General features: G+C 33.0%; 1 protein-coding gene across 4 annotated transcripts; it reads right to left on the bottom strand.

The window, feature by feature from the left end:
* Positions 1 to 14,162: 14,162 nt before the first annotated feature.
* On the bottom strand, positions 14,163 to 18,350 carry LOC109152071. 4 transcript variants are annotated; one of them, XM_019299648.1, is made up of 7 exons: positions 18,139 to 18,350; positions 17,189 to 17,517; positions 16,083 to 16,530; positions 15,898 to 15,903; positions 15,365 to 15,663; positions 14,776 to 15,127; positions 14,163 to 14,538 (listed from the first exon to the last, which is right to left on the bottom strand). In XM_019299648.1, exons 2-6 carry the CDS (start codon positions 17,492 to 17,494, stop codon positions 14,780 to 14,782), a joined length of 1,407 nt encoding a protein of 468 aa, XP_019155193.1. In that variant the 5' UTR covers positions 17,495 to 17,517; positions 18,139 to 18,350; the 3' UTR covers positions 14,163 to 14,538; positions 14,776 to 14,779. The 4 variants fall into 4 exon arrangements, with proteins under 4 accessions (XP_019155193.1, XP_019155195.1, XP_019155192.1 ...); XM_019299650.1 differs by having other exon boundaries at positions 14,163 to 14,437; XM_019299647.1 differs by having other exon boundaries at positions 14,163 to 15,127.
* Between the last annotated feature and the right edge of the window lie 9,260 nt (positions 18,351 to 27,610).

Below are 27,610 nucleotides of genomic sequence, written 5' to 3'. Positions count from 1 at the left end.
TATATTAGATAATGTTGTGCTACAAATTATTCTAATATTCAGTAGCAACTGAGGTTAATTATTGACGGCTTAGTGATAATTGGTCTCGGGTAGAGTATTTTCCTAAATTAAATGCAACCGCTTGTGCTTGTGTTATTTAGTTTGTCGGTTTTCCTAGTTCCTATTGCTGCTATTAAATTAAATCTATAGCGCTTGTCTTAGATTATTTAGTAGTTAGGGGTAATTAAACCGCTTGTGCTTTATTTACCTACAACTAAGGGAAAACAGAAACGAAATAATTTCACGACAAATATTCAATTGCATATTAATTACTTTATTAATCAATGATCAGTGTTGAATTCCGGTGGTGGATCTTTACTAACCAAGGTCTCCTATTATAAGTGTTTTCGATATATTATTTTCATTGCTTTATTCGTTCGATTAAATTTCTCGTTTATTTAATTTCTCTTTTATTTAATATTTATTCTCGATATATTCCAAACCCCCCATTATTTCCTTGAGCACAAAAGTTAAACTAGTTACTCCTCGTGGGATCAATCCTTACTCCCGCTACTACGTTTGTAAGGTTTTAATTTGGGAGCCTACGACAGCTCACCACCCATGTATTTGTCTTTTCTTCTTCTTTTTTGATTTTTTTTTCTGAGATATACCACGTGTACTTGTTTACTTTTATACACTTCCTCTTGCTTGTCACCCTTCTCGTTTTTGGTGGAGCCCCTTCTTGTGCTTTTTACTTGTGATTTTGTGGGTTTTGTTGAGCAGTCTTCTTGCTTGATGTTGGTTTTTTTCTTTGCTCCTTTGATCTTTTGATCTTTTCTCTTGTTGCCTTCTTTTTAGATTGTTGTTTCTAAGAAAAAAAAAATGCATTTCTCTAGCTTTTTTCCAGGGCTTGCCCTGTGATTTTGTTACCATTTGTTCCTCTTTTTTTTTTTTTTTTTTTTGGCATTTCGCTCTCTTTTGTTCTTTTTATTTTTCTTTATTGCTTCATTGTGGATTTTACTGCTTTGTCTTTTACCTTATTTCGGAATATAGTATAATTTAACATTATTCTGTAAAAAAAAAAAAATAATAATAATAATAAATAAATAAATAAAGAGTAAATCCCACATATGGGAGGTAGAATTCTTTTTCTTATGTGACTCGGAATCTACCAAATTTATTTAGGGTTTATTTGGAAACCAAATAAAATATTTTTCGAAAAATAACTAATTTTTCATAAAATATTTTAATTTTCTAATATTTGGCTGAAGGTTAGAAAACTACATTTTTCTGTTTAGCTGAAAGTTAAGAAATTATTTTTTCTGTCTGGTTCATTTTTCTTGAAAATGAACATATTATTTCTTATATAATAATAATAATAATAATAATAATAATAATAATAATAATAATAATAATAATTCGTGGTGGTGTTCTTGTTCGTGCATGTTGGTGGTGGTTTAGTGATGGTGATGGTGGTGGTGTTGGTGTGATTGTGATAGTGTCCTGGTAGTGGTGTGGTGGTGATAATAATGGTGTAGTGGTGGTGGTGGTGGTGTGATGGTGATAGTGTGTTGGTGGTGGGGGTGGTATGGTGTGGTGGTAGTGGTAACAGTAATTTGAAAACTAACTTGCAGAGAAATGAGAGAGATGAGAAAATAAATTATCCATAAAATATTTTTCGACTAAAAATCTAGGAAGACATTTTTCGCCCCAATCATTATTGTGTGAACCACGGTCCAAAAACATATAAAGTACATTATTCTAACTCATAAAATACATTATCTTACCTAGAAGTTTCATTATTCTAACACATACATTATACATTATTCTAACTCATAAAATACATTATATTACCCCAGAAATTTTATTATTCTAACAAATAAAAAGTGCATTATTCTAACACATAACTACATTATTCTAACTCATAAAATATATTATGTACCCCAGAATGTTCATTATTCTAACACTCGCACGAAGGGCAATTTATATCCTGCACCAAGGCGCGCATTGCATTGTGCGCCCTGATGCAAAACGACGTCGTTTTAGATTTTTTTTTTTTTTTTTTTTTTTGAAATTTCGTTACCCTGTGTTGGCGGTTAATTTTCTTTAAAAAAATCTCATGTTCAAAAATGTACATAATTTTATACTAGAATACACATAATTGTATACATGAATGTACATAATTGTATAACAAAATACACATACTTTTAAAAAAAAAAAAGATAATACATATAATCTAACATAATACATAATATACATAAACTTTTAACATAATAAATATCAACTCTTAACATAATACACATAAATTTCCTGTTTCGGATGTACATAATTGTATAAAAATAGATGTACATGATTGTATAAAAAATGTACATAATTGTATAAACAAATACACATAATTGTATAAAAATACACATAATTATATAAACAAATACACATAATCGTGTCAACTCCCTACATAACTTACCAAAATGACGTCATTTTGGGAGGCGCGGGGCGCACAGTGTTGTGCGCGCCGTGGTGCAGGGTATAACGATCCCGCACGAAGCAAGAATTTTTTTTAACATCAAAGCGACGTTGTTTTGGACCGTAGTCCACACAATAATTTGCCTTTTCCGCCAAATTGGGCCTTTTGAATGATTATTTTCCTTTGACTTTATTTTCTTTGAGTATCCAAACACGAGAAAATCCAGAAAATGACTTTCGGAAGTCATTTTCTAGATTTCCAAACGTACTCTTAATTACGTATTTATCTCTTTTATTTTGGCATTAGGTTTAAAGTATTTTATAAATATAAAAATTTATCACTCCCACCATTACACATTGTTTACCAAATAAATTTACATTTATGTACATAGGTAAAAATTTTCGTAATTGCAATATGATTCATTACATAACGATGTAGTACTATATATATAACTTGATTTTAATTTTTTGGATATTTAATTAATTTGATGAAATGGTGATCTTTTTATACATACATATTATTTTTTATTTTGAATATTCTTGTTGCATATTGGAATTTTTTGGCATATATTTTATTAATTTACAACTAATTTATTAAACTTCCAATTATTAGTTATGTTTTTTTAAATGTTTTTATTTAGCAATGATATATTAGAGATTATAAAAAAATTTCTAAAAAAATTTGAACACACCAAACATATTAATTATTCTTTTAAGTAATTTAATTTTTATGTTTTCATGGAAACACCAAACATATTAATTTATTTTTTATGTAAAGTTATTCTTATCAAACATATTCCTTGAAAAAATTTCCCTGATAATTTTAATTGATGGGAATGTACCAAAATCCCTCTTAATTAAATTCTAAGAGATTCGTGTCCTATCAACATATCGTTCACACTTCAGGGATACTCAATAATTACTAATTAGTTGCTTAAGTTATTTGATGAAGTTGCTCCAAAAAAAATAAATAAATAAATAAAAAGTTATTTGATGAAGAGAGGAAATTATGTAAATATAATGTAAGTGTAGTTATAAAGTCGAAAATATTATATAAATTTAGTCTCTAAATTATTTTTTAATAGTAAATTTGGTTTTTAATTTACAATACAATCATAATAAAATAAAATAAAATAAAATAAAAACAACTAAAAGTGTTACCTTTTTCAAATATTAAATATTTACATATTGCACACATAAAAAAAACATAAAAAAAAAACAAAAAACAAAACAAAAACAAATTAAGCCATTTTTTTTAACTACATTCTAATCCTATTTATAATATTTGCTCAACATGATTAGGTCAAAACTTTTATCTACTTAAAAGAACTTATTTGAATTAAATGAATTTTACAAATTACAATACTAATTTATCAATTTTAAATTAGTTGACTATAATGATTACAAGTAAAATTTGTAACATATTTTAGTATCTCCAAGATTCCTATAGAGAAGTATTTAGTCCTATTTAAGAACATTATAATTGGGGATGACAATGGGTTGGGATAGATCAGGAAATGATACATCCATCACCCGATCAATCTTATATTTTCTCTACCTAATCTCATCCCCAACTCGCATTGGGTGGACTTTTTCAAAATTCACTCCACCTCACTAGATGTGGGTGTCCACTACAGGTACAATCATTATTGTATGGACCATATTTTATCTACTGTAAAATAATGTACATTCAGTACAAAAATAATGTACATTGTATTCAGGGGATGTACAATATTTTTGTTCTGAGTGTACATTATATTGTATAATGTACATTCAGTGCAAAAATAATGTACATTTAGTATATTAAAAATGTATTTTTTTTATGGTCCACATAACATTGTGTGGACCATGGTCCACACAATAATTTGCCCTACGGATACCCAACACTTATCATCTTATTATTTTTTAAAAAAATTAATAATATTTAAATTACTTACACAATTACACATAATAACATAATAAAATTCATTAGTTATTTCCGAACTAATGAATTTTATTAGTTATATTAAAACATAAAATAATAAAAATATTCAAATATAATAATTAATTTTTTAATTTTTAAAAATAAACTTAGTAGTTTAGATATAAAAAATAATATAAAGTTATCTAAAATTATAGAAACTTTTATAATCAACTACATTATCTATTGATTTCAACTCTCCAGATCCTTGGCTTACCTAAGGTGTCCTGCTCAATGCATTTCTTGGTATTATCCATCTGCTTACTTGTCATGTTTTTAAATATATAAAATTTTATATACTAGTACTAAAGTAAATTAAATTAAATGTTACAAAAAATTAAATTATTAATAAGTTGAAACAAATCTCGTTAATTAAATTAAACATATAAAATAAAACCATTCAACTTCACAATAATGTTGGCAAAAAAAAAAAAAAAAAAAAAAAATGAGAAACTTGGAGAAGATTAATAGAAATCTCGTATTTAGCCTGGTAAATATTCTCTTAAAAATCTGCAAAACGTACTCCAATGTGTTTTTCTTTCTAATGGATTTATGGAATTCTCCAATATAATAATCATGAAACGAAAACTAACGGAGATGTGAAGATTCGCAGCTTGGTATAGTGGAAGATCGAGCTTACAACTACGCTGCTGCATTTGGCAATGCAACCCAGAACGTACGCAGTCTTTTAACCACTCTATATCATAGACATGCACCGCGGTTAAAAACGGCACCGTTTCTTTAAGTAAAGAAACGGTCCGCCGTTATAGTTAACGGAGTCCGCTTATTTGGTGTATTAAATACCAACTGACACTACAGTATATTTAAATCGACACTGCAGTTATATCAAAATGATACTGTAGTTATAGTGAAATGAAACTGCAGTGTATATAAAATGAAACTGAATAACATTTCACATATTTGAGTGTATATTGTACAATGAAATTGTAATTATATCAAAATGATCATGTAGTTGTGTTTTAATGAAACTATAGTGTATATAAAATAAAATAAAATAACATTTTCACATATTTGAGTCTATAAATATCGAATGAAACTATAGTTATATCGAAATGAAACTGTAGTTGTGTTGAACTGAAACTGCAGTGTATACAAAATGACACTGAATAACATGATTACTTTTTGCGAAAGGGTGCGAAACAGCGAAAAACAAACACCGTTTCTTTTCATTTAACAAAAGGACGCGCGGTGCATGATATAATTTGCCTCTTTTCACCCTCAAAACGTTATGTTGTGCAACCATGGTGCACACGGTTGCAAAACGATGTCGTTTCATTTTTAAAAAAAAAATTCCGCTCGGATCGTCTTTAACGGTGTTAGGCGGTTTCCTTTCGTATTCAAACAGTAGGATATATCGATAATTTCATAACTATATATCCACAATTTCATAACTATATATCCAGAATTACATAACTATATGTCCAGAATTACATAACTATATATTCATAATTTGACAATAGTACATTCAGATATAATGACTACACATTCATAATTTCATATCCATATATTCATAATTTCACAACTAGACATTCATAATTACATAACTCCATATTCAGAATTCTTAAAGTGTTTGTTCACAGAGAACCATATCCATAATTGCATAACTACACATTCATAACTTCATAACTATATATCCATAACTTCATAATTATATATTCAGATGTAACACCCCCAATTTTACCAAAATTTAAAACTTAATTTAAGGAAAAACAAGCTAAACATTCATTAAGATAAAGCGGAAGTTACTAATCAATACGGGAGATGTTATGCCACACCTATTTCAAACATAGGTGCACAGGCAAGCTACTAACAAAACAACAGCAGTTCATCAGTTTAACTATCTAGGCTCAGAGGCCATAACCAACTAAAACATGAGGGAACTACGCTAACTAACAGTCCGCTAGCGCATTCTCCAAAAGCTACTCAAAACCTGTAAAAACATAGGGATAACACCCGTTAGCGAAAGATGCTAGTAACCTACCAATGCGCAGTTAAGTATCATAATATATAGATATAATCAAAACCATTTGAGACAGAGGAATACAGTATATATTCTTTTCAAAACCAAGAGAGGAACAACATAAGACTCAACACCAAGTCGCTCTCGAATAAAGACCAACATCAGATGATTACTCAATAACCAACAAGGATAACAAAGACAAGATGTTCAACAACAAGATATATCAAACGATAATCAATCAAGAGACAACATAAGTCACATTCTCACGAACCGTGAGAGACAAGAATCACATATCAAATGACTAGTTCCAACATTATGCCATGTCCCAACCACTCTCTCCAGGCCAACCTTATTACAGTTCCAACCTTTACCTCCTAGTGCCACCCTGTACCCGAGTCCAACCTTATTCCGCCTGGGACCATCGTCCCCCACCAATCGTTATACCACCGATCTCATAGTACACGAGGGTACCGATAAATATCATAGTAACAACCACCGATCTCATGAGCAACGCTTAAGTAACAATACCACCAATCTCATAGTAACACATAGTCATCATTAAGAGGGATTGAGGCTCATCAATAGCCTAATCAAGTATCAATAAACGGGAACATCACATGTACGAGATCATATCAAGGAGTACAACCAATAGATTTCAATGAAAGGCATGAATAGACCATCAAGCAACGATACATCAACGATAGACTTTAATCCAAAGACTACCATGATTGGCAACACAAGTAGCCAATCCTCATTAGGAACAAACGAACAACACATACTAGCATAAACAACATTAAAACTAGCATGTACATCAAAAGGAGAAACATAACGGTTCAACCGAACCTCAACGATTTCACACTAATCCAATGAATCACAAGGTTGGACCATAAGCACGTTTCAAGACACCAAATCCTATCATGGATACTTAGGACACCACTCTAGACGTACGAAACATCAAAGGAGATGCACAATTACACAACGATCCAACGAAATGGAGGCCAAAGCAACACGTTCCAGCGGGTGGAACCACAGGTGGAAAACCACCCGCCGGTTCCAGCGGGTAGAACCACGGGCGGACCACCACCCGTGGCCCTGCCCGCCGGGCACAACCATACCTGGCAGCGGGTGGAACGGCGGGTAGAGCCCCCACCCGTTGTTCCGCCCGCTGCCTCCCCTGAAGCAGTCCAAAATTCCCTTCGGGGAAAAACATCAACAAAGCCAAGTTCAAGTCCAAAACACTCAAAACCTCACATACAATAAGGAAATGACTTGAACACATGAATAGCTCAAAAGATAGCATTTAAGAACCCTAGATACAAGCTCTAACATGCATAATCACAAGAATATGCATCAAATCTCACAATAACATCAAGAACAGCAAATAGAAGTCAAGAATCATCATATCAAATAGAAAATAGGTTTTGTATAGCATGGGTTACCTTTGTAGACCACAAGTCTCTTCCTTAGACTCCTTGACTCCTCCTTAAGGTTCCTCCACACCCAAATCTTCACAACCACACCAAAACCATACAAAGAAGAACCACACTTAGATAAAGACTATGCAAAACTACTCAAAAACAACAACCAAGCTAAGATCTTACCCTTCCTAGTGCCTTAATGGTAGAAAGATGTAATCTTAGAGAGATCCTTTGCAAGGAAGAAGGTGGGTTTTTCTTGGCTTGGGAAGAAAGCTACTACTCTAGAGAGAGGGTGGAGAGCTTAGAGTGTCTTGCCAAATGAGGGAAATGAAATCTGGTCCTTGTTAGGGAAAGGCTTGAATGTCAAGCATAAGTGAAAAGACAAACATACCCTTACTAAAAGGCTAGGAAGACAAAGAGGTCATGTACAACTCATAAAGCTCAAAGTCCTTTTTATTGACTAAACAAATTGACCAAGGGATTTGTCAATTTAAGTCCTCCGAGTTTCAATTAAGAATTGGAAGGGGAAATTCATGAGAAAGCTTAGAAATAATTGCATAATTAATTCCTATTTAAGAATTGGATTTTTTCGGGGTATCACATCAGACTTCCATAACTATATATTCATAATTACACGTCGATTTGAGTTTTTGAAGAAAAAAAAAATTTGATTGGTGGAGTTAAACGGTGCCACTAATGACACCGTTACTCCATAGTAAACGGTGTCGTTTTGCAACCGTGTGCACCATGCATGGTGCACACGGTTGCACAGCATAATTTGCGTTCACCCCTGGCATAAGCCCTAAGCTCCAGCTATGGTGGCCCATTTGGAATTGTAATAATGTAGTTCCAACATTTGGAAGTCATAGCCAATTTATATCGTGCACCACGACACACATAGCAATGTGCGCCTAGGCACAAAATGCGCGTGTCTTGCTGACGTCACTTCGTCCGTCCGAACAGACCAAACCCCATTATGTGTATTCAGTTAAAAGTTTATGTGTATTGTGTTATGAGTTTATGTGTATTCAATTAAGAGTTTATGTATATTATGTTAACCAAACCTCATTATGTGTATTCAGTTAAAAATTTATATGTATTGTATTATGAATTTTTGTGTATTCAGTTAAAAATTTATGTGTATTGTATTATGAATTTATGTGTAATCAGTTAAGAGTTTATGTGTATTATGTTAACCAAACCCCATTATGTGTATTCAGTTAAAAGTTGATGTGTATTATGTATTATATTAGATTATGTGTATTCTATCATGAGTTTATATGTATTATGAGTTTATATGTACTAGTATTTTCACCCGTGCGATGCACAAAATGGATTTATTATAATATTTTAAGAATATTTGGATCGATATACAATTATATAAATTATTACATTGAATATTATATAATGTAATTGAAGAATTGAGTTTGATCGATTGTATTTTATGATATTATCATTGCTGAATTTGAACAAATAATTACCCAATTTATAGCTAATGTGTAGATGTACGAATCCGGTGCTGAAACTTTAGAGAATTTATATATCAGTGTTTAGGATTTGTATTGATTGGGAAAATTTACTCGTTGTCTAGCAACTCAATTATAGAAATCATTTGCTATCCTAATTTATTTGTGGAAGATATATTTTCTGTGTAGATATAATTTTGCCATCTTCGCATAAAAAAAACATAATATTACTGGTTGGAATTACACATTATTGAAAGCATCTTTATAGAAGACATTGGTAGTAGCAACAGAATCTTGTCTATCTTTGTCTAGAGCTAACACCTTCAGGCCATTAGGATGGGTGACTCGGGAAAAAGCTATATGTACAATTGACAGTGATTAAAGATCGGTTTTTCAGCAATAACCCAACGTGAGTTACTGGTTGCCCTGGCTTTTGTTGATAGTCATGGCATATGCGAGCATCAACAGGTATTGTTTACGCAGGAACTTGAAGGGCAATATTGTATCAGAAGGAGTGAGAGACATTCGGGGGATAAGAACTTTGGTTCCTTCGTTAGTCTCATTAACTATTCTTGCTTCAACAATGTGATCGGACAATCTTGTGACAAAGAAACACGTATCATTGCAAAGACCAATAGAGTGGTCTATATTCTGCAATAACATAACAGGTGCACCAACCTTTAATGTAAATGAATGATTAGGAAGTCCAGAAAATCTCAAACTATTTACGAATTCAGGAGTGTGTACTTCTGATAGATTTTCACCATCTAATTATGCCTTACACAAAGAGTCACAACTTAAATATGTTCGACCTTCTGCAGTGTTCATGTCGCACATGTGATTAATTTGATCAACAACATCTAAAGTCGGTGAGAGGATCGCTTGGCCTTCTAGGTGTGACTCATTAAGCATGTCATATCTCGCTTTTGGGAAAGTGCTTTCCACTATAGTTGCTATAGGATCGAGTCCACACTTAAACAAAAACCATGCTGGAATATCGATTTCATACAAACCGTCGTTACAACCCTTGTAATCCCATCTCCGATGTCTGCAATCCATTTTGAAAACCAATCAACTGTCTGTCTATCTTCCGCAGAAGCTAAGCTCCATAATCTCAAGTTTTTCGTGAACCTCAATACCTTGCAATTTGTCCAAAGGTAGGAAGAATTAAAAGTGGTTGCGACAACTATTAGTCTAGTTGCTTTCGGAATAACCAGAATAATCTGTCTAAAATCGCCGCCCAAAACTACTGTGTTTCCACCAAATGTCTTTTCATCACTACCCGGTATGGCGAACCTCAAAGATCCCTCATGGTTTTATCCAAAGCCTCAAAACAATGTTTGTGCGTTATCACTGCTTCGTCCTATATTATCAATTTGCTCCTTATTATAAGCTTAGTAAGGTTACGATATATTGCACGTGGAATCTTCGCTCAAAGAGAATGGCATAGCAAATCTGGAATGCGTCATCCTGCCACCTGGTAAGAGCAAAGATGCTATTTCACTCGAAGAAACTTTCAGAACAATATCACCGCGCCTCCTTTTCTTTGAAGATAACGTTCTCCACACTAACGTCTTGCTTGTTCCGCCGTAACCATACACAAAGAACAATCCATCTCCATTAGATCAATATCATTCATCACAGAGTCGTAGACATTCTTATTTTTTTTTCGTCCGTAAATTGTGTTACCATTATGCTTTGTCTTCAACGATTCCTTGTCATACACCAACTTTTCAGCTATCAACATGTCTTTCATCAAATCCATGCTGCTTTCGTTTCGAATTGGCATTTCTGGAAAGTCTCTCAAGCTCTTGCCCCCAACAGAGATAGCAACTTCTCTAACTCCACCAGAGTGAATTGTTTCTTATCCGAGTCCGATAACACTAACTCTTCATAGACCAAAAAAGAAAAAAAATCAACAAATTAGTTTATTTAGAAATAATGATAAGCAAATAACAAAGTCGAATAAATAGATTGGATGCCGATATACCTGGATTTTGCATGAGACGTCAATGCTAAAGATGTGCATCCTCCGCAAGAAATTCCCAAACGGCACTCCACACCACCTCTGGCCTACTAATTGAACTTGAAGTGAGTAGGGATGGCAATGTGCCCCGTCCCCGACGGGGATCCCCAATCCCCGCCCCGACGGGGACGGGGATAAAGAAAATTTTCGGGGAATGGGGACGGGGACGGGGAATGTAAACAATTCCCCGTCGGGGACGGGGATACCCCGCCCCGCCCCGTTCCGTCCCCGATTAATTTTTATAATTAAATAGATAAATAAATAAATAAAGAGATATATATATATATATATATATATATATATATATATATATATATATATATATATATTAAAACTTAGGTTTTATTTTTAAAATTTAAAATTTTAACTAAGAGTTGACGGGGATGGGGAATCCCCGTCCCCGCCTAATTCCCCGTGGGGACGGGGATGGGGAATATTTTCAATTTCTCGCCGGGGATGGGGACGGGGTTGGGGATTCGGGTACTCCCCGTCCCCGCCCCGCCCCGTTGCCATCCCTAGAAGTGAGCAGCTTAGCAAACAACCTTTGCAAAGCATAAGCGGATGCCCAGTAACTCGAGTTAGTATACTGTCAATGTACTCCTTGTCATCATCTAATAATCCATATTCATAACACGCATCCCTAAACGATTTGTGAATGACCCCGCAACAGTGTGAATAATATCCTCGTGGTTAGAAGGTCCACGTACCAGATTTAAAAGGCATCTACCTCTTATGTCATTTCATGCAGATGAATCAGTGACCATACCACCTCTTATGTCAGATTCGTGCCATTTTTAATCATCGTGAATAACAGTTTTCAATTTTTATTTTTAATCATTTACTTTTTCAATTGGCCTAATTTCCTGGTCACCTCTTATGTCAGATTCGTGCCATTTTTAATCATCGTGAATAACAGTTTTCAATTTTTATTTTTAATCATTTACTTTTTCAATTGGCCTAATTTCCATGTCATTTTTATTCTCAGTCAATTATTCATTTTTAATACATATTAATTAGTTAATTATTAATACCAATTTTTTTCTTTTTTAATATATATTAATTAGTTAATTATTAATAACAATTTTTTTATATTTCCAATAAATTATTAATAACATATACTTTAGTTAATCCCCCCAGCACAGGGTTCGATCTTGTGACATTTCTTCAAAGGGCTCCACAGAGGTGCCATCTAAGCACAAGGTGTTTGGCAACAATTCTTTTTAATTTTCAATCAATTATTAATATTCATTTTCTTTTTCAATTGGTCTAATTTTCGTGTCATATATATTCCCAATCAATTATATTTTTAATACATATCAATTAGTTAATTATTAATAACATATTCTTTTTTAATATTCTCAGTCAAATATTAATAACAGATTTCTTTTCCAATTTATATATACTATTGTGTAAGCGGTCTGGCCATTTCCTTTTTCATTTGAGTCAATTTGGGATCATTTTTAATTTTAAATTAAGTATTAATATTCATTTCTTTTTCCAATTGGCCTAATTCCCGTGCCATCTTTATTCTCAACCATTTTTTTTGAATATGTATTAATTAGTTAATTATTAATAACATATTTTTTTTATATTTCTAATAAATTATTAATAACAGATACCGTTTTCCAATTTACCTATACTATAGTTAATATGTTTCCTTTTCGAAATAGTTAATATGGGGATCTTTTTTAATTTTTAGTCAATTATTAATATTCATTTTTTTTCAATTGGCCTAATTTTCGAGACATTTATATTATCAGGCAATTATTTTTATTCAATACATATCAATTTAATAGCAAATTCTTTTTTTTTTTAATTTCCAGTCAAATATTAATAACATATTTCTTTTCCAATTTACATATACTATTGTTTGGACGGTCTGGCGATTTCCTTTTTCATTTCGGTTAATTTGGGATCATTTTTTAATTTTTAGCTAATTATTTATATTCACTTCCTTTTTGAATTGGCCTAATTTTCGTGCAATTTTTATTTTCAGAAAATTATTTTTTTTAAATACATATCAATTACTAATATATCGTGCACCACGACACACATAGCAATGTGCGCCCAGGCACAAAATGCGCGTGTCTTGCTAACGTCACTCCGTCCGTCCGAACAGACCAAACTCCAATATGTGTATTCAGTTAAAAGTTTATGTGTATTGTGTTATGAGTTTATGTGTATTCAATTAAGAGTTTATGTATATTATGTTAACCAAACCTCATTATGTGTATTCAGTTAAAAATTTATATGTATTGTATTATGAATTTTTGTGTATTCAGTTAAAAATTTATGTGTATTGTATTATGAATTTATGTGTAATCAGTTAAGAGTTTATGTTAACCAAACCCCATTATGTGTATTCAGTTAAAAGTTGATGTGTATTAGATTATGTGTATTCTATCATGAATTTATATGTATTATGAGTTTATATGTATTCTTTTATGAGTTTATGTGCATTCAAAACAGATTATTATTTTTAACTACTTAACAAAACGACGTCATTTTGAGAGGCGCAAGACCCACATGCTATGTGCGCCATGGTACACGATATATCGATTGGAAGTCATATGCATGAAGTTTGTTTATAGTACGTGTAAGTATTTGCAACAAATATCCATCCATGCTAAGTAACTGCTTACATGGATAAATTGTTTGTTGCTTTTCTCTTGAAATGATGAAAACCCATGTATCGTTTGATTATAAGCTTGAAAGAGCAGACCATAAAACTACAAATCCACCGAAAAAGTAGACTACAATGGTAAAATAAACTATAAGCTTATCAAACAAAGTTCATAATTTATTTTTAACTTAAAATAAACTATACGCTCTAAAATAAACTCTACCAAACATAATCATAGCATCACAAAATCCTTGAAAAATGAGTGTTCCTCCACTCATTAGGCAATGGCATCTTAGGAACTGCTTTGTGTCAAGTTCAAACATATTACAAACACTACTATCCCTAAAACAGCAAGATAAAACCATCTTCTACTTCTACTGACCACAGCACTTAACTACCAAAGCAGCCAAATTTCAAATGAAAAAGCCAATACTCTGTTCATCCAGCATCTTGAAATTGTGATAAATAAGAACACTTACACTCATAGATTCTTCTGCATAGTCGTGCCCCCACCCAGGATCCTGAAATTTTTTGAAGTGGCAATTTAAGCTAATGCTGTAGAAAAAAGCTGGAAATCCACGTATACAAATTGATGAAGAATGCCACCCCATCCAACTCAAACCTAGAAAATCACAAAATCCACATCCTCATCAATCCAAAAATGGAATGGTGACAATGCGTGTTCTGGAAGCCCCACACAATTCTTAGAATCATCCTAAAGATCCATATTTTCCAACATAAATGCATGCCATGCTGTACAATGCCCAACCAAGACTGGACCCAGTGGAAAATAATACACAACAAAATTTTTGAGCTCTCTACTTGTTAAAGAAACTCACTGAACGGGACATCAACCTACCATTTTAGAACCGATTAAAGGTTTTCCCAAAATCATTGCGTCTCTGACGAAAATCACCATAGTTGTCATGGGGCCTTGAAGGAGGATAACTTTCCATGGGATTTGGATACCTGCTTCTAGAGTCCATAGGCATATTGGGCCCAGAATAGTGTGCATTGCCTGCAGAATTCTCATACTCAGGATAACCAGTTTGATTGTATGGATGACCAAATCCAGAAGTGGGCATATGCTGGTTAGCCTGTGGTAGCCTTCTTTGAGCATCTCGCTGAACAAACTCTTCCCGTTGTTTGGCATATGCCCCTCTGAGGATACCAATATTTTTCATGTAGTTCTCCCTAATTTCTCTAACAACCTTAAAGTTGAAAAACCAAAACATTGTCAGGACCAATAAACACTGGCTTTACAAATATGTAGTCATGAACCTAATAATTATATACCAATATCCAAAAAACGAACCAAATTATCAAGTCTCAAAGGAACACAATATTAGGGCATCTAATATTATAGGCTACAATTTTCTTAACCTCAAAAAACAAGATATGACAAAAATATTCAAAAACACTTTAGAGATTGAGAAATTGAACTCTACCTCACGATGCTTATTATTCTCTTCATCTTCTTCCTTGTCCCGAATTCTTCCCAGATCATCAGCTTCTCTTCTATATTCCAATTCTATTTCTTCCAATGTCTGAAGAAAAGCTGGGTAGTCAACATTATGGCCAGATTTCATGTCAGACAACCGTGGCTCAGCATTCCATCCATCAGTCCTGTAAGCACCCCTACTTTGACTATGACCATCACGTGAATTGTATGAGTTGGCCAAAAAAGACCGACGAGCTGGAGACCTTGAGTGGGTTGAACGTCCTCTAGCTCCATCACTACCATAAGCTTCACCAAAGGAAGAATGTGTTAAGCACTTCCATTACGACCTCTAAGTCTCTATAATGATGGCAGCTTTAACACAGCAAACTATCCTAACTTCTCATAGTGAACCCATCTGAAGCAAAGGAGTCTGGACATGCTTTCAGTTAAAATTTTCAATTGGGTGACATTCCTTTTCATTTCAGACCACCATGAAAGATACATCAGAATCGAACAGAATGCTTGGACAGAAGAACTTACCTCTTGCTGCAAAAAAAGAGTAATAAGCAACAAGCACCATTACTATATTATATGGAAAAATAAGGAATTAAATGAGCATGGGTCTCAAACAACAATGATACATGTTAAAGAGTCCTACAACCACAACTAGATATGAAACTAACAAATCTGTGCAAAAGTGAAATTATATACTCTTATTTCCCTACCTTGGGGAGAACCCCTTGAAATGTTTTGTACATCTTCATGAAAACGGTCTTCGATGATCTTCTCTTGCCTGGCAGACCTGGGATGGAACTGAGAGGGTCTATGCGGGCTGTGATTAGATCTCTGCAATTCAGAGTGTACAATACGAGAGCTAACAGGACTTCGGTGCTCAGGTGTCCTGGACATGGAAATGTGAGAGCTGGAAGATGCTTTTTTCTCACCCTCTTCTTTTACTTTGTGAACAGCATCCACACCCTTTTTCAAAATCAACCTGTCCTTCCCACTGACTATAATAAATTTCTCCTCAATTTTAATCTTGCAACCAATATCCTTCTCAATCTGAGTTACCACTTTCTCAGTGAACAAGGCTTTCACATGATTTTCCCTAGCAGGCACTCTCTCAAAAAAATCTTGAGACTTTCGATTAGCTCCAAGCGTTGATGGACAGCCCTATAAGTAGGCCATTTTAGCAGTATAACATGTATAAAATAAAGCTTGATTCTATTTCCACGAGTCATGTTTCATTTCTAAAACAGAATGAATACTAAACTCCCGGACGCAAACCATGTGAGTATCATTGAACAAGTCATGGTTCAAGGGGAAATGATACCCTGGATTACAGAACTACAGAACACTAAAAATTGGGGAAATTTGATACCAACTAGATAATAGAGTGGTACCAAGAAACAATCATATTATTGAAGAACCAACAAACTTAGTATAAAAATCTTAAATTCACAAGTAGGAATAAAATCCTCCCAAAACACCAAGTTTGAGATGGGTAACAGAAATATTTACTTAGGCTTCATATATTATTCAGTATTCAATAAATCTATTTAATTCTATATAATGGCAACTTAATGAAACAGTAATCAGTAGGACAATTTATTAAAACCAAACACAACCAAAAAGCACCCCTGAAGCTTGGTCATTTGAATCATAGTGATATGGCATTCAACATGTATTATGGAGGATCAAAGACCTGAAGACAAAGAGTCCACATAAACAAGCAAAAACTAGCACACAACATTTGTCCCAACTGGTTTATATCCTTTTAGGAGGATAAGCCAGATATGCAGAAGACAAAACATCAATGAGAAACATTCACCTGTGTAAAGTGTCCAGACTCTCCACATATTTTGCAAATCAATTCTTCCTCCTTCCTTTTCTTCCAGTTTCTCTCAGTTGCTTTGGATTTAGCTTCCCAAACCTTTGCTTCTCGGCTAGTAAAATCAGTAGGAACAGCATTTGGGTCACGTGCCTCTTCTTCCTCATCAGAACCAGTATGGGACCTTTTGTTTATTGTAGTAGTCCTTTCTTGTGCCTTAGGAGCAGCAGATCCATGAGGACCAGTATATTCCTTGTATATTTCACTAAAATCATCATCAATATCCGAATCCTGCCTACCATCCATCTCAGAGTTATGCAAACACAGACCTGCACAACAGCAGTAGTAATGACAAAGATGAGAAAGAAGAAACTTATAAAATAACAATAAAAATTCAAGATTAATCAAAGCCCACTAGTGTCTAGACAATCCCACATTTCCATTTTAAGATTTTCTACGCCAAAAACCATTCTCCAGTTCTGCTTGTATCAAAAGAATGCCTACTTTTCTCCCTTATTCCTCAGAAATCTATTGCTTGACAATTTCAGGAGAGTAAGCAATCTGTAGTGGCAACACCCACAGACCACTATAGAAAATCACAAAGCATATGCTACAAGCAGAATATTCCAAAGGAAGAGAAACTAACAAAGCCATCAGTTGGAACAAATTTGCAAAAATTCAGCAAAAATCCAAAGCCTTAAACAGCACAAATCATCCATGAACTGTTTAGGCGAATCAATTTCGAGCAATATATTTCAATGTATCCAATGCAGCATTAGATGGCCATGGCACAATAACAATATCATCGAAAATGGCAGTAAATCTGAACAAAGACATTAAGAAACGTAGAACAAAACCATAGACAATCATATTCATCGGGCAATGGAATAACGTGACAATAACAAACATAACTTAGAGAAGACCGGAGGAATTGAAAACTAAAAAGTTACCTTTCTCTTTTGAAGAGTCTCGGAGTATCCGGAAGTCCGACGCTGAATCCCCCAAGGCCTAAAGCAGAAACCAGAAGATGTATATTGGTAGGGAGAAAGATAAAGGAGTGAGAGTCAGGAATGGAAGCGTCGTGCGCTAGAGGCGAGGGCTAGGGTTTGACAGCGGAGGGAGATGAAGAAATATTGGAGACTGAGCTTGTTTGCTTATCTTTTTTCATATATCAATCAATATATCTACTAAATATAATAACAGGCCTCTATGAGTCTATGGGAAAAAAATATTGGTTTAATTGTTTGTTTAAATATATATGGTCTGGTGATAAATTTGACCCTAAGAGGGCGTTTGGTTCAAGGGATCTCAGATTACCCTGGTAATCTAAAAAAGGTAATGTGAGATTACATTGTTTGGTTCAAGTAATCTGAAATTGAAGGTAATAAAACATGCCTGCCACGTAAGATTTGAGGGTATCTTTGAGGTAATGTGATTACCTAATTTTTTTTAGGTAATGTGATATTACTTTTCAATATTCCACATTTGCCCTCACTCTCTCACTCATACTTCATGTTTTTTATTGGTCAATAGACAATTACGCAGCACACCATTGACAAACCCATCAGTATTTCCCTTCTCCGATCCTTATCTTAACTACATGTTGCATGTTTAATTTTTTTTGCAAGTTTTAATTTTTTTTGCCTGTTATTAAGTAATAATAATAATAATAATAATAATAATAATAATTTATTATTATTGGAAAAAAAAAAAAAAGAGACTTAGCTTGCTCATTTTCTTTGAGGGCATTTAGGTAATTGATGTAACATAACTTAAAATATAACCTCCAACCAAACAAGTTAATATTATATTCCTAAAACTTAACCAAACACATCAGGTAGTCTTACATTCCCTTAATCTCACATTACCTTCCCAGAGGTAATCCTATTACCTGGGGTAATCCAAGATTTCGTGAACCAAACGACCCCTAAGGGTATTCTCAATAGTTAAAGATTTTTTTCCAAATTTTTGTGGGCCTCAATATCCACTTCATCATCCACTATCTTACACAATCACAAAAACTCTTTTTCCCATTAGTTTTAAATTTTTTCACAATTTTTCGTGGACCCACCATTTTATTTTATATTTTTTAATTAATTATTTATTTATTATTATTTATAAAATTATAATTATAAATTTAATAACAATATTATTAATAATTATAAATTAAAACAAAAAAGTTAGAAAGTTAAGATAAAAATTTAAAAAATAAAATAAAATAAAAAAGCTCGCCGTTGCAAATGCAATAGCAAGCATAATTTTAAAATAGAAAAATAAAACAAAGAAATTCTGACAATTTCCACGCGTCTCACTCTCCTCCTTTTTCTTTTTAAAAGACTGACAAAATTTCTATAACTTGCAGGAGAAAAAAATGGCTAAAATTCCCAACTCCCATTTGTCAAAAACTTAACATTGAAAATTTTACTATTCTAAAAGTTTAGCAAGATCCTCCATTGGGGTTGCTCTAATGATAGGGTTTAGAGTTTTTGAACTGAAAATATTTAAGAAAGTATAGAATAAATACTACTTTATAAAAAATTAGAGAAAATGGTCAAATAGGTCTTCAAATATTTTGCGAAAAGTGAATTAGCCCCACAAACTTTTTAAAATGTCAATTGAACACATGAACACACGATTTATAGTCAGTTGACCCCATTAGCCGGTAACTTCTCTAATAAAAATCGGTAATTGCCCACATGGCGTGTCATATAAGCGTTGAAGTGGGTACTTGGTTGCATAAATAAAAAAAAAAAAAAATTAAAATCACGGTTCAGCCATGCGTCTTCTTCATTCTGATTTCTTCTTCTTCTTCTTCTTCTTCTTCTTCTTCTTCTTCTTTGTACTCCATATGGGTCATCATAATCATCTGAAATTCTAGATCACCATCCCACCTATGTTCAGATAAATTATGTTTTATTCCATAATTACAACATCCCCAGAAAATAAAAACAATGAGTATACACATCAACCATCCCCCAGCATACCATAACCCACTCCTCGTTGGGTATGCTCAAAATCTTTTGGTCTTGTTGGCAGATTGTAAACATAGTTTTTGGTTGAATCTGCTATAAAGTCTTGTTGGCAGATTGTAATGATTTTGTTGTTTTTGGTTGAATCTGCCTATTTGAAATATTATTTATGTAATTCACTAGATCTTAAATGTGATGTACACTTTTCAGCCTTATTAATAAATGTATTCATGGCTTGTTACCAATTTGTGAGTATGCTTTTTTTGCCATCATTTGTTCCATCCATCCACCCACTAACACCCAAAGAGGGGTGGGTGGATGGATGTTGGGTGATGATTGATGTGTATACTCATTGTATTTATTTTTTGGGATGCTGTAATCTATATCTATATCTATATCTATATCTATATATCTATATATATATAAAAGTAAAATCCTCCTAACAAATTTTCCCCCTAAAACTTTTGTAGTAAAACTTATTTGGTAAGTAAATGTCAAATGGAAATTAAATTAAATAAATAAACTATATATATATATATATATATATATATATATATATATATATATATATATATATATATATATCTACAATTTTAATAAGAGCGAATCTTGTTAAACCCTTAACTGGAATAAAAAAAATGTCGGTACACCAGATGCTCCTCCAAGTTGTACTTTGAGCTTTTGTAGTAGTACATTGCTAACCGCAGAACCTAATCTAACCTTAATGCCAATTGCAAATCCTAATATAACCTTTAAGTTGTTATAATTTAAACAAAAAAAACACCGTCCGACTTAACGATTCCGTCAACAAAGCTATGCGGTGGCAAACTTGAAATTAATGTCAAATTGAGAGGCAATTACGAGAGGGGATTGAGGCAGAGAAGCACAGAAATTAGGCATCTGGTAGCAGTTCGAAGGAAAGGCAATTACGAGAGGGGATTGAGGACAATCCAGAGAAGCACAGAAATTAGGCATCCGGTAGCAGTTCGAAGAAACGATCTGCGGCGGACAATCCAGAGAAGCACATCAAAGAAATTAGGCAGTTCGAAGAAGCGATCTCCGGTAGCAGATTCTCTGGTCCTTCCAGTGTCGGAACAAAAAGTAATTGCATTTGTTTATGATTGTGAATTGTGATTAACGTACATCATAACTATGATCAATGTTTATGATTGTAATGTTCATCAGTGAAGTAAATGCCCATCTGACTTGTGAATTATTTATGAAGGGTCATATAACTAATTCACCCTAGGTTCATGGAATATGTAGTACTAATTCTAAGGTTATTGTTCACAATCTTAGTTTCGAAACATTGTGAATTGTGATCACTGTGTCAACATTAACACTAAGATTCAATAATAGCTGTATAACACTTGAGTTAACATTAACTAAATTATTTATGCTTCAGATTAATAAATTAGTGTTGTGGTAGTTCACTTTTTTAAATTTAACATGCTCCATTGATCATCCCCTACTTATAGATTGTTGGAATGTTGCTCTACATTGTGCTCAAGGATAAAGGTTAATACTGTGTAGTTTCTGGTTTCTTCTTGTGCTAATTCTTAAGTGTGTTTTGCCTCTCTTCTTTAGACGATAACATGATTTTCTTCCAATATGTGGTGCTTTTATTACTTGAATTCTAACCACCCTCGGATGCTCCTAATCATATATTCTCTAATTCTGTTTGTTTTAGCTGGCCTTAACAGCGATGCTTTCCTCAGTTTTATATGTGTTATATTGTGGCTTGTGTCAACAATGAGTTTAACATGGTATGATGAGCAGAAAGGAAAACCAGAAGTGCATGTAAAGCCATAACAGTAGTTTGCATTGTATGTTGTGATAATAGGCAAACTCCTTTCTCAAAAAGTTCCAAAGTTGAGGTTTTACAATTTTATGTAACTTAAGTTGGGGATAAACACTACTCAGATTATGGAAATTACATTCTGTTTTAAAACAATTGAATTTCATCAATGTAGGCTATTTCAACATATCATCAAATCTAATTTTTTAATCTCACATAATCTACAGTATTATAATATTGTTCTGTTTCTGATAATGTTTTAAAATCATTAATTATGTTCCTGCATTTATATTTCTAGCAACTTCATTTAATGGGAAATCCTAATATGTTTGCTCTTTATTGATTTGCAGTTGATATAATTTCTGACATTGAGTTTGATAAAACTGGCGATCATCTTGCTACTGGTGACCGTGGGGTTAGAGTGGTATTATTTGAAAGGAGTGATACAAAGGAGGTACGTTTGAAAAATTTGAGCAGATTATTTATTTATTTATTTTAAATTGAGTGATTTACTCACTGCTTTGTTTCTCCGACAAATAAATTTTAAAGCTTGTTGGAAGTCGAAGAGAGTTAGAGAGGACAGACTATCCTGTTAGTCGGCACCCAGAGTTCCGGTACAAGACAGAATTTCAAAGCCATAAACCTGAGGTATGCAATTATTCCAGGATATCTTAGCCTTTATTTGTCTTCACCTTATTGCCTTAACAATCATCCTTCGATTGCGAGATTAGGTGAACTGTAGTAGATGTGTAGTATATATGTAACAATTGCCCTATCTACTTGTGATGTGAATATCTTTGAACAAGATACTACTTTTTTCAATGTATATAGACTACACTACAAGAAATAAATCATAGATATAACTAATTGGTCCAAATTAAAAACATATCTTCAGATTTACCTTTAATTTAATGTAGAAAGATCAGAATTCACAATTGTATTCTCATTCATGAGTTTGAATTTATTGTTTTTAAATAGCTATGTTATGAAGTCTCGCGATTCTGAAGTCCCTGAATCCAGTCGTGATGCTCGGAATAGTAAACAAAGCGAGCAGTATGCTTGTAATGAGAGTCGACGGGCAGAGAGGAACTTGAGACGCCGAAATGCTTACGCAACAATGGATCCTGCTAAGAAACGAAAAATGCTAGATGATATTAACGAAAAGCGTCGCGTCAAAAGTAATGCAGCTAAATCTACACTAACTCACGACGTCAATGCTGGTATGCTTTTTAATTGTCATATTTGTCTTACTTTGAATTCAATTCTTTAACTTATGGACATTAGAACTAACTTGTTTACATGCATGCATTTGATTGATTATACATCACTTGCTTATGCAATTTAAAAAAATATTATATGATATTTCAAAATAAATAAAGGTCCTTCAGAAGTAGTACTCAGACAAACTTCTCAAGAATGTTTGCAACACAACAATACTCTTTCTTCTAATCTCGACCAGTCTTTTATGCTAAAAGATTGTTCTCCTTGTACCTATTGTAAAGCAAAGCGATTCCAATATGAACCACCTGGATTTTGTTGCTCCTCTGGCCAAGTGGTTTTGGTGTCTAATGAAATGCCTCCGCTATTGAAGCAATACTTCTGTGAGAAAGATGAAGTGTCACGTCATTTTCAAGCATGTGTTCGAACATACAACAACACATTTGCATTTACTTCACTAGGAATCCACAACTATGACAAAATTTTATCCAGGAGGAATAAAGGAATCTATACATTTAAGGTCCAAGGACAAATGTATCATTTTATCAATGATCTGGTGCCTGAAAATCAACCTCCTAAAAACTTGCAACTATATTTCTTTGATACTGAGCATGAGGTTGAAAATAGAATCAAAGGGGCAGAACGAATGGAGGCAGGTGTTGTTGAAAACTTGATTGATGTACTTGGAAGCAATCCGTATTCACAGTTCTTCAGAAATCTTAAGGATATATCAAGTATTGAAGATTGTAATATTGTAATTCGCTCAAATGCAACTTTAGATCAACGTGTTTACAACATGCCTACCTCTTCTCAAGTTGCAGCAATTTGGGTAGAAGAACAAGATGGTAGCGGAGAAAACAGTCGTGATATTAAAGTTTTTGCAAAAACTGGCCGTTCACATTCTGTCAAATACTATTATGGTTGTTATGATCCCTTGCAATATCCCCTATTGTTTCCCCACGGAGAAAGTGGTTGGCATGAGGGTATATCTAAGGTACCTAAATCTTATACAAATCGTACCTCCATTTGTCAAGGTATTCTTCAACCTGGACAATTTCCTTCAATAGAAGCTTTGTTAGACAAAGAAAATGAAAATATTGTTAGTAAGAGCAAGCGGAACACAGTTTCATGCAGAGAATATTATGCTTATCGTTTCCAAATTCGACCAAATGATAAGTCTATGCTCCTACATTCAGGAAGACTCTTTCAACAATTCATTGTTGACACGTATATCAAAATTGAGACACAAAGATTGGATTATTTTCGAGCACAACAACGTGATGTTCGAACAGAAAGCATGCAAGGATTAGTGGATAGCATTGCATGCGGGGAAACAAATGCATCTAATGTCGGACGTAGAGTAATTTTACCCGTTTCTTTCATTGGAGGCCCACGGGATATGCGTAAAAGATACATGAACGCTATGACATTATGGGCATGAATTTAGTGATAGCTTTTTATATGCTGCGTGATTATAATTATTTTTTAAATAATAATAATAATAATAATAATAATAATAATAATAATAATAATAATAATAATAATATTATTATTATTATTATTATTATTATTATTATTATTATTATTATTATTTGTCATTTTTAAATTTATATTTATTAGATTATTAGACATGTATAGTTCTTTATTTACACTCAAATCAAGGTGCTTTCATTCACCACCAACATCATTGTAAATGCTATATCTATATACAGGGAACTCGGGTTCAATCAATAGTGTTTGATAATGACATTGAAATCTATGATAGCACTTTAAAGACCAACAAGTGGTACATAATTTCAAGTGCCATTGTCAAACCTGCCCAGACGAACTATAGAGTACTTGACAATAAATACAAGTATACATGGATTTTAAATGCTCAGACCAGTATCCAAACAAGTGATAATGCTGACACACCATTGCCTACCATTGAACAATCATACACACCATTCTCAGAATTCTATGAATGCATGAAAAAGTCACAAGAAATTTGTAAGTTAATCTTTATTACAACATCTTACCAATATCTATTGTAATCATATTTGAGTAATTATTTCTTGTCATCCCCTATGATAGCAATTGTAGGTATTGTCATTGACAAACTTGCAAAAGAATTCATCTCAACAATGAATGGAAAACAAAAGATCAATGACTTTATTGTTGTTGATGAAAAGTAAGAACCCTATTCTATTACTATTCTTATATTAAATAAATTGCTATCAACCACATCAATTTTTTTACGTAGTACCATTTTTTCTTTATTTAAAAAATGCAGTTTGAAGCCAATTATACTAACCATGTGGGGAGAATACGCTGACAAAGAGGGTTCCCTAATCACTCGAGAAATTGAAGCTGGAAACTACCCGGTAATATCAGCAGAATATATTGCAGTTGTTCACTTCAAAGGTAAAATCAAATTATTTACTAACATCGTTTCAAAACTGCACCATTTATACATTACCATATCTAATATACTATCCACTACACCAGGAATTTCTTTGACTACAAGAACAAATTCAACAATACTTTTACACCCAGAAGTACCACGAGCAGAACGTTTAAAAGAATGGTATGTTTTAAATTTGTTGATAAGTTATTCAATATACACACCCACGCACACACATTATTTTAAAAATTGATTTCTTTTTAATGTATTTTTAGGGGAACAAAGCATCGTGCTACACTTGATGCATTAAAACGCTGTCGAGACTACAATGACGCTGCCATAAAACTTGCAAATCCAGAAACTGCAGAAATTTCTACAATTGATAGTGTCCCTCAATCAATTGATCCGGTATATATAAAAAATTGTTTTACACACTAATTCAATATTTTATACTTTAACATTAACATTAATCCTTTTACTCATGATAACTTGCAGAGTAAACCTGTTTGGATAAAAGGGAAAATTAGCTTTAAGCCTCAAATAAAAAACACATGGTACATTAGATGTAGTCATTGTATGAAAAAGGTTTACGCAGAAAGTGACAAACTATTTCATTGCATGCATTGTGGTGAAATGAATGCAGTGGGAACACCAAGGTTAGTAACAATTTTTAAAGTCATTTTATTTATTTTTTTGTTAGAAGGAGGTCAATATCAATTTAATCATTACACAAACATAACACAACACTGCTACTCTCAAAACACATAATAGGTGTAAACTAGATGTGGAAATTACTGATGGAAGTGGAGGCCTTGTTGCATCTGTGTTTGGAAAATGTGCTGAACAACTATTACTCTCAACGAGCAAACAAATTATGCAATTGGAACAACAGGTATTTCTCCTTTACCACCCACAACCACTCATGTTTTACAGTAAACTAACATAATGCCTAACTACATAAACATCTTGTAGGGTCAACAACTACGATTTCAACATATCAATAACCGCTTACAAGATGAAGAATATATAATACAATTGAGGTCTCAATCCTACACACAACAAGGCAAAAGCATGGTATCATATACCATAACATCATTGCACGATTCATTGTCATTCGCTACCACAAGTAAACAAGATGCAATAAACACACAACCAGCAAAAAGGAAACTCAACTTCACTAAAGATGGAGAAGAAGAAGACAATTCCGAGCCTCACCAAACACGCACTAAGAAAAATTAATTCACTGTGTTCAAATTACTACTCTTTTCATTATTGATAGTCAGCTTTAGTTAGTGGTTTATTTGTTTTTACTTTTATTCTAATTTAGCTATTTCGAATTTCTTCTTTAGTTAGTGGTTTATTTGTTTTTACTTTTATTCTAATTTAGCTATTTCGAATTTTTTTTTTTATTACAATATATAATCACCAACACTATTTCAATATCTTTTATTAATTTCGCATTTTCTCTCTCTCTCTCTCTCATTATTATATTATATGAATACTTTAACCAATTAAGAAATACGGACTACTAATTTATAAATACACATTGGGCATTGGTCCCAAAACTTTTCTTTTTGTATAAATTTTCTACATTTTTCTAACTATATTCTCACGTACTTCAATATGTTTTGCAGTTTATATCGTCTGGTATAAGTTTGAAGATACTTAAGGAGGCTCTGCTTCAACAAAAGGAAATTGAGGAGGAAGAGCATTTGTAAAAGAACCCTATTGATTTAGTTTTTATGGAAGATTGTAGAAATGCGATCGAGGATGATAAAGACGGTAATTTTGATAATTTTATAAGATTTTCTGAAACTTAGAGATAGTATGTTGATTTCGAGATGTGTACATGCCATTCAAGTTTCTATGTTTTTTTTAACAAGGAGAGTTCATTTTACAGTATTTATATTTATATATATATATCATATTAATACTGTATTTTTTTTTCCTAAATAATTTTAGGCTTAGTTTGTTGATGTATCAATAACATTGTTCAATCTCTGTGAATAAGGATTATTCCTTTGTTGTTTAGTACCATACAGAATTACTATGCT

This window comes from Ipomoea nil, unplaced genomic scaffold, assembly GCF_001879475.1.
Source record: "Ipomoea nil cultivar Tokyo-kokei standard unplaced genomic scaffold, Asagao_1.1 scaffold2360, whole genome shotgun sequence".
NCBI lineage: Eukaryota > Viridiplantae > Streptophyta > Magnoliopsida > Solanales > Convolvulaceae > Ipomoea > Ipomoea nil.
The sequence above is the reverse complement of the archived record's forward strand: the minus strand, read 5'-3'. Positions and strand labels throughout refer to the sequence as shown.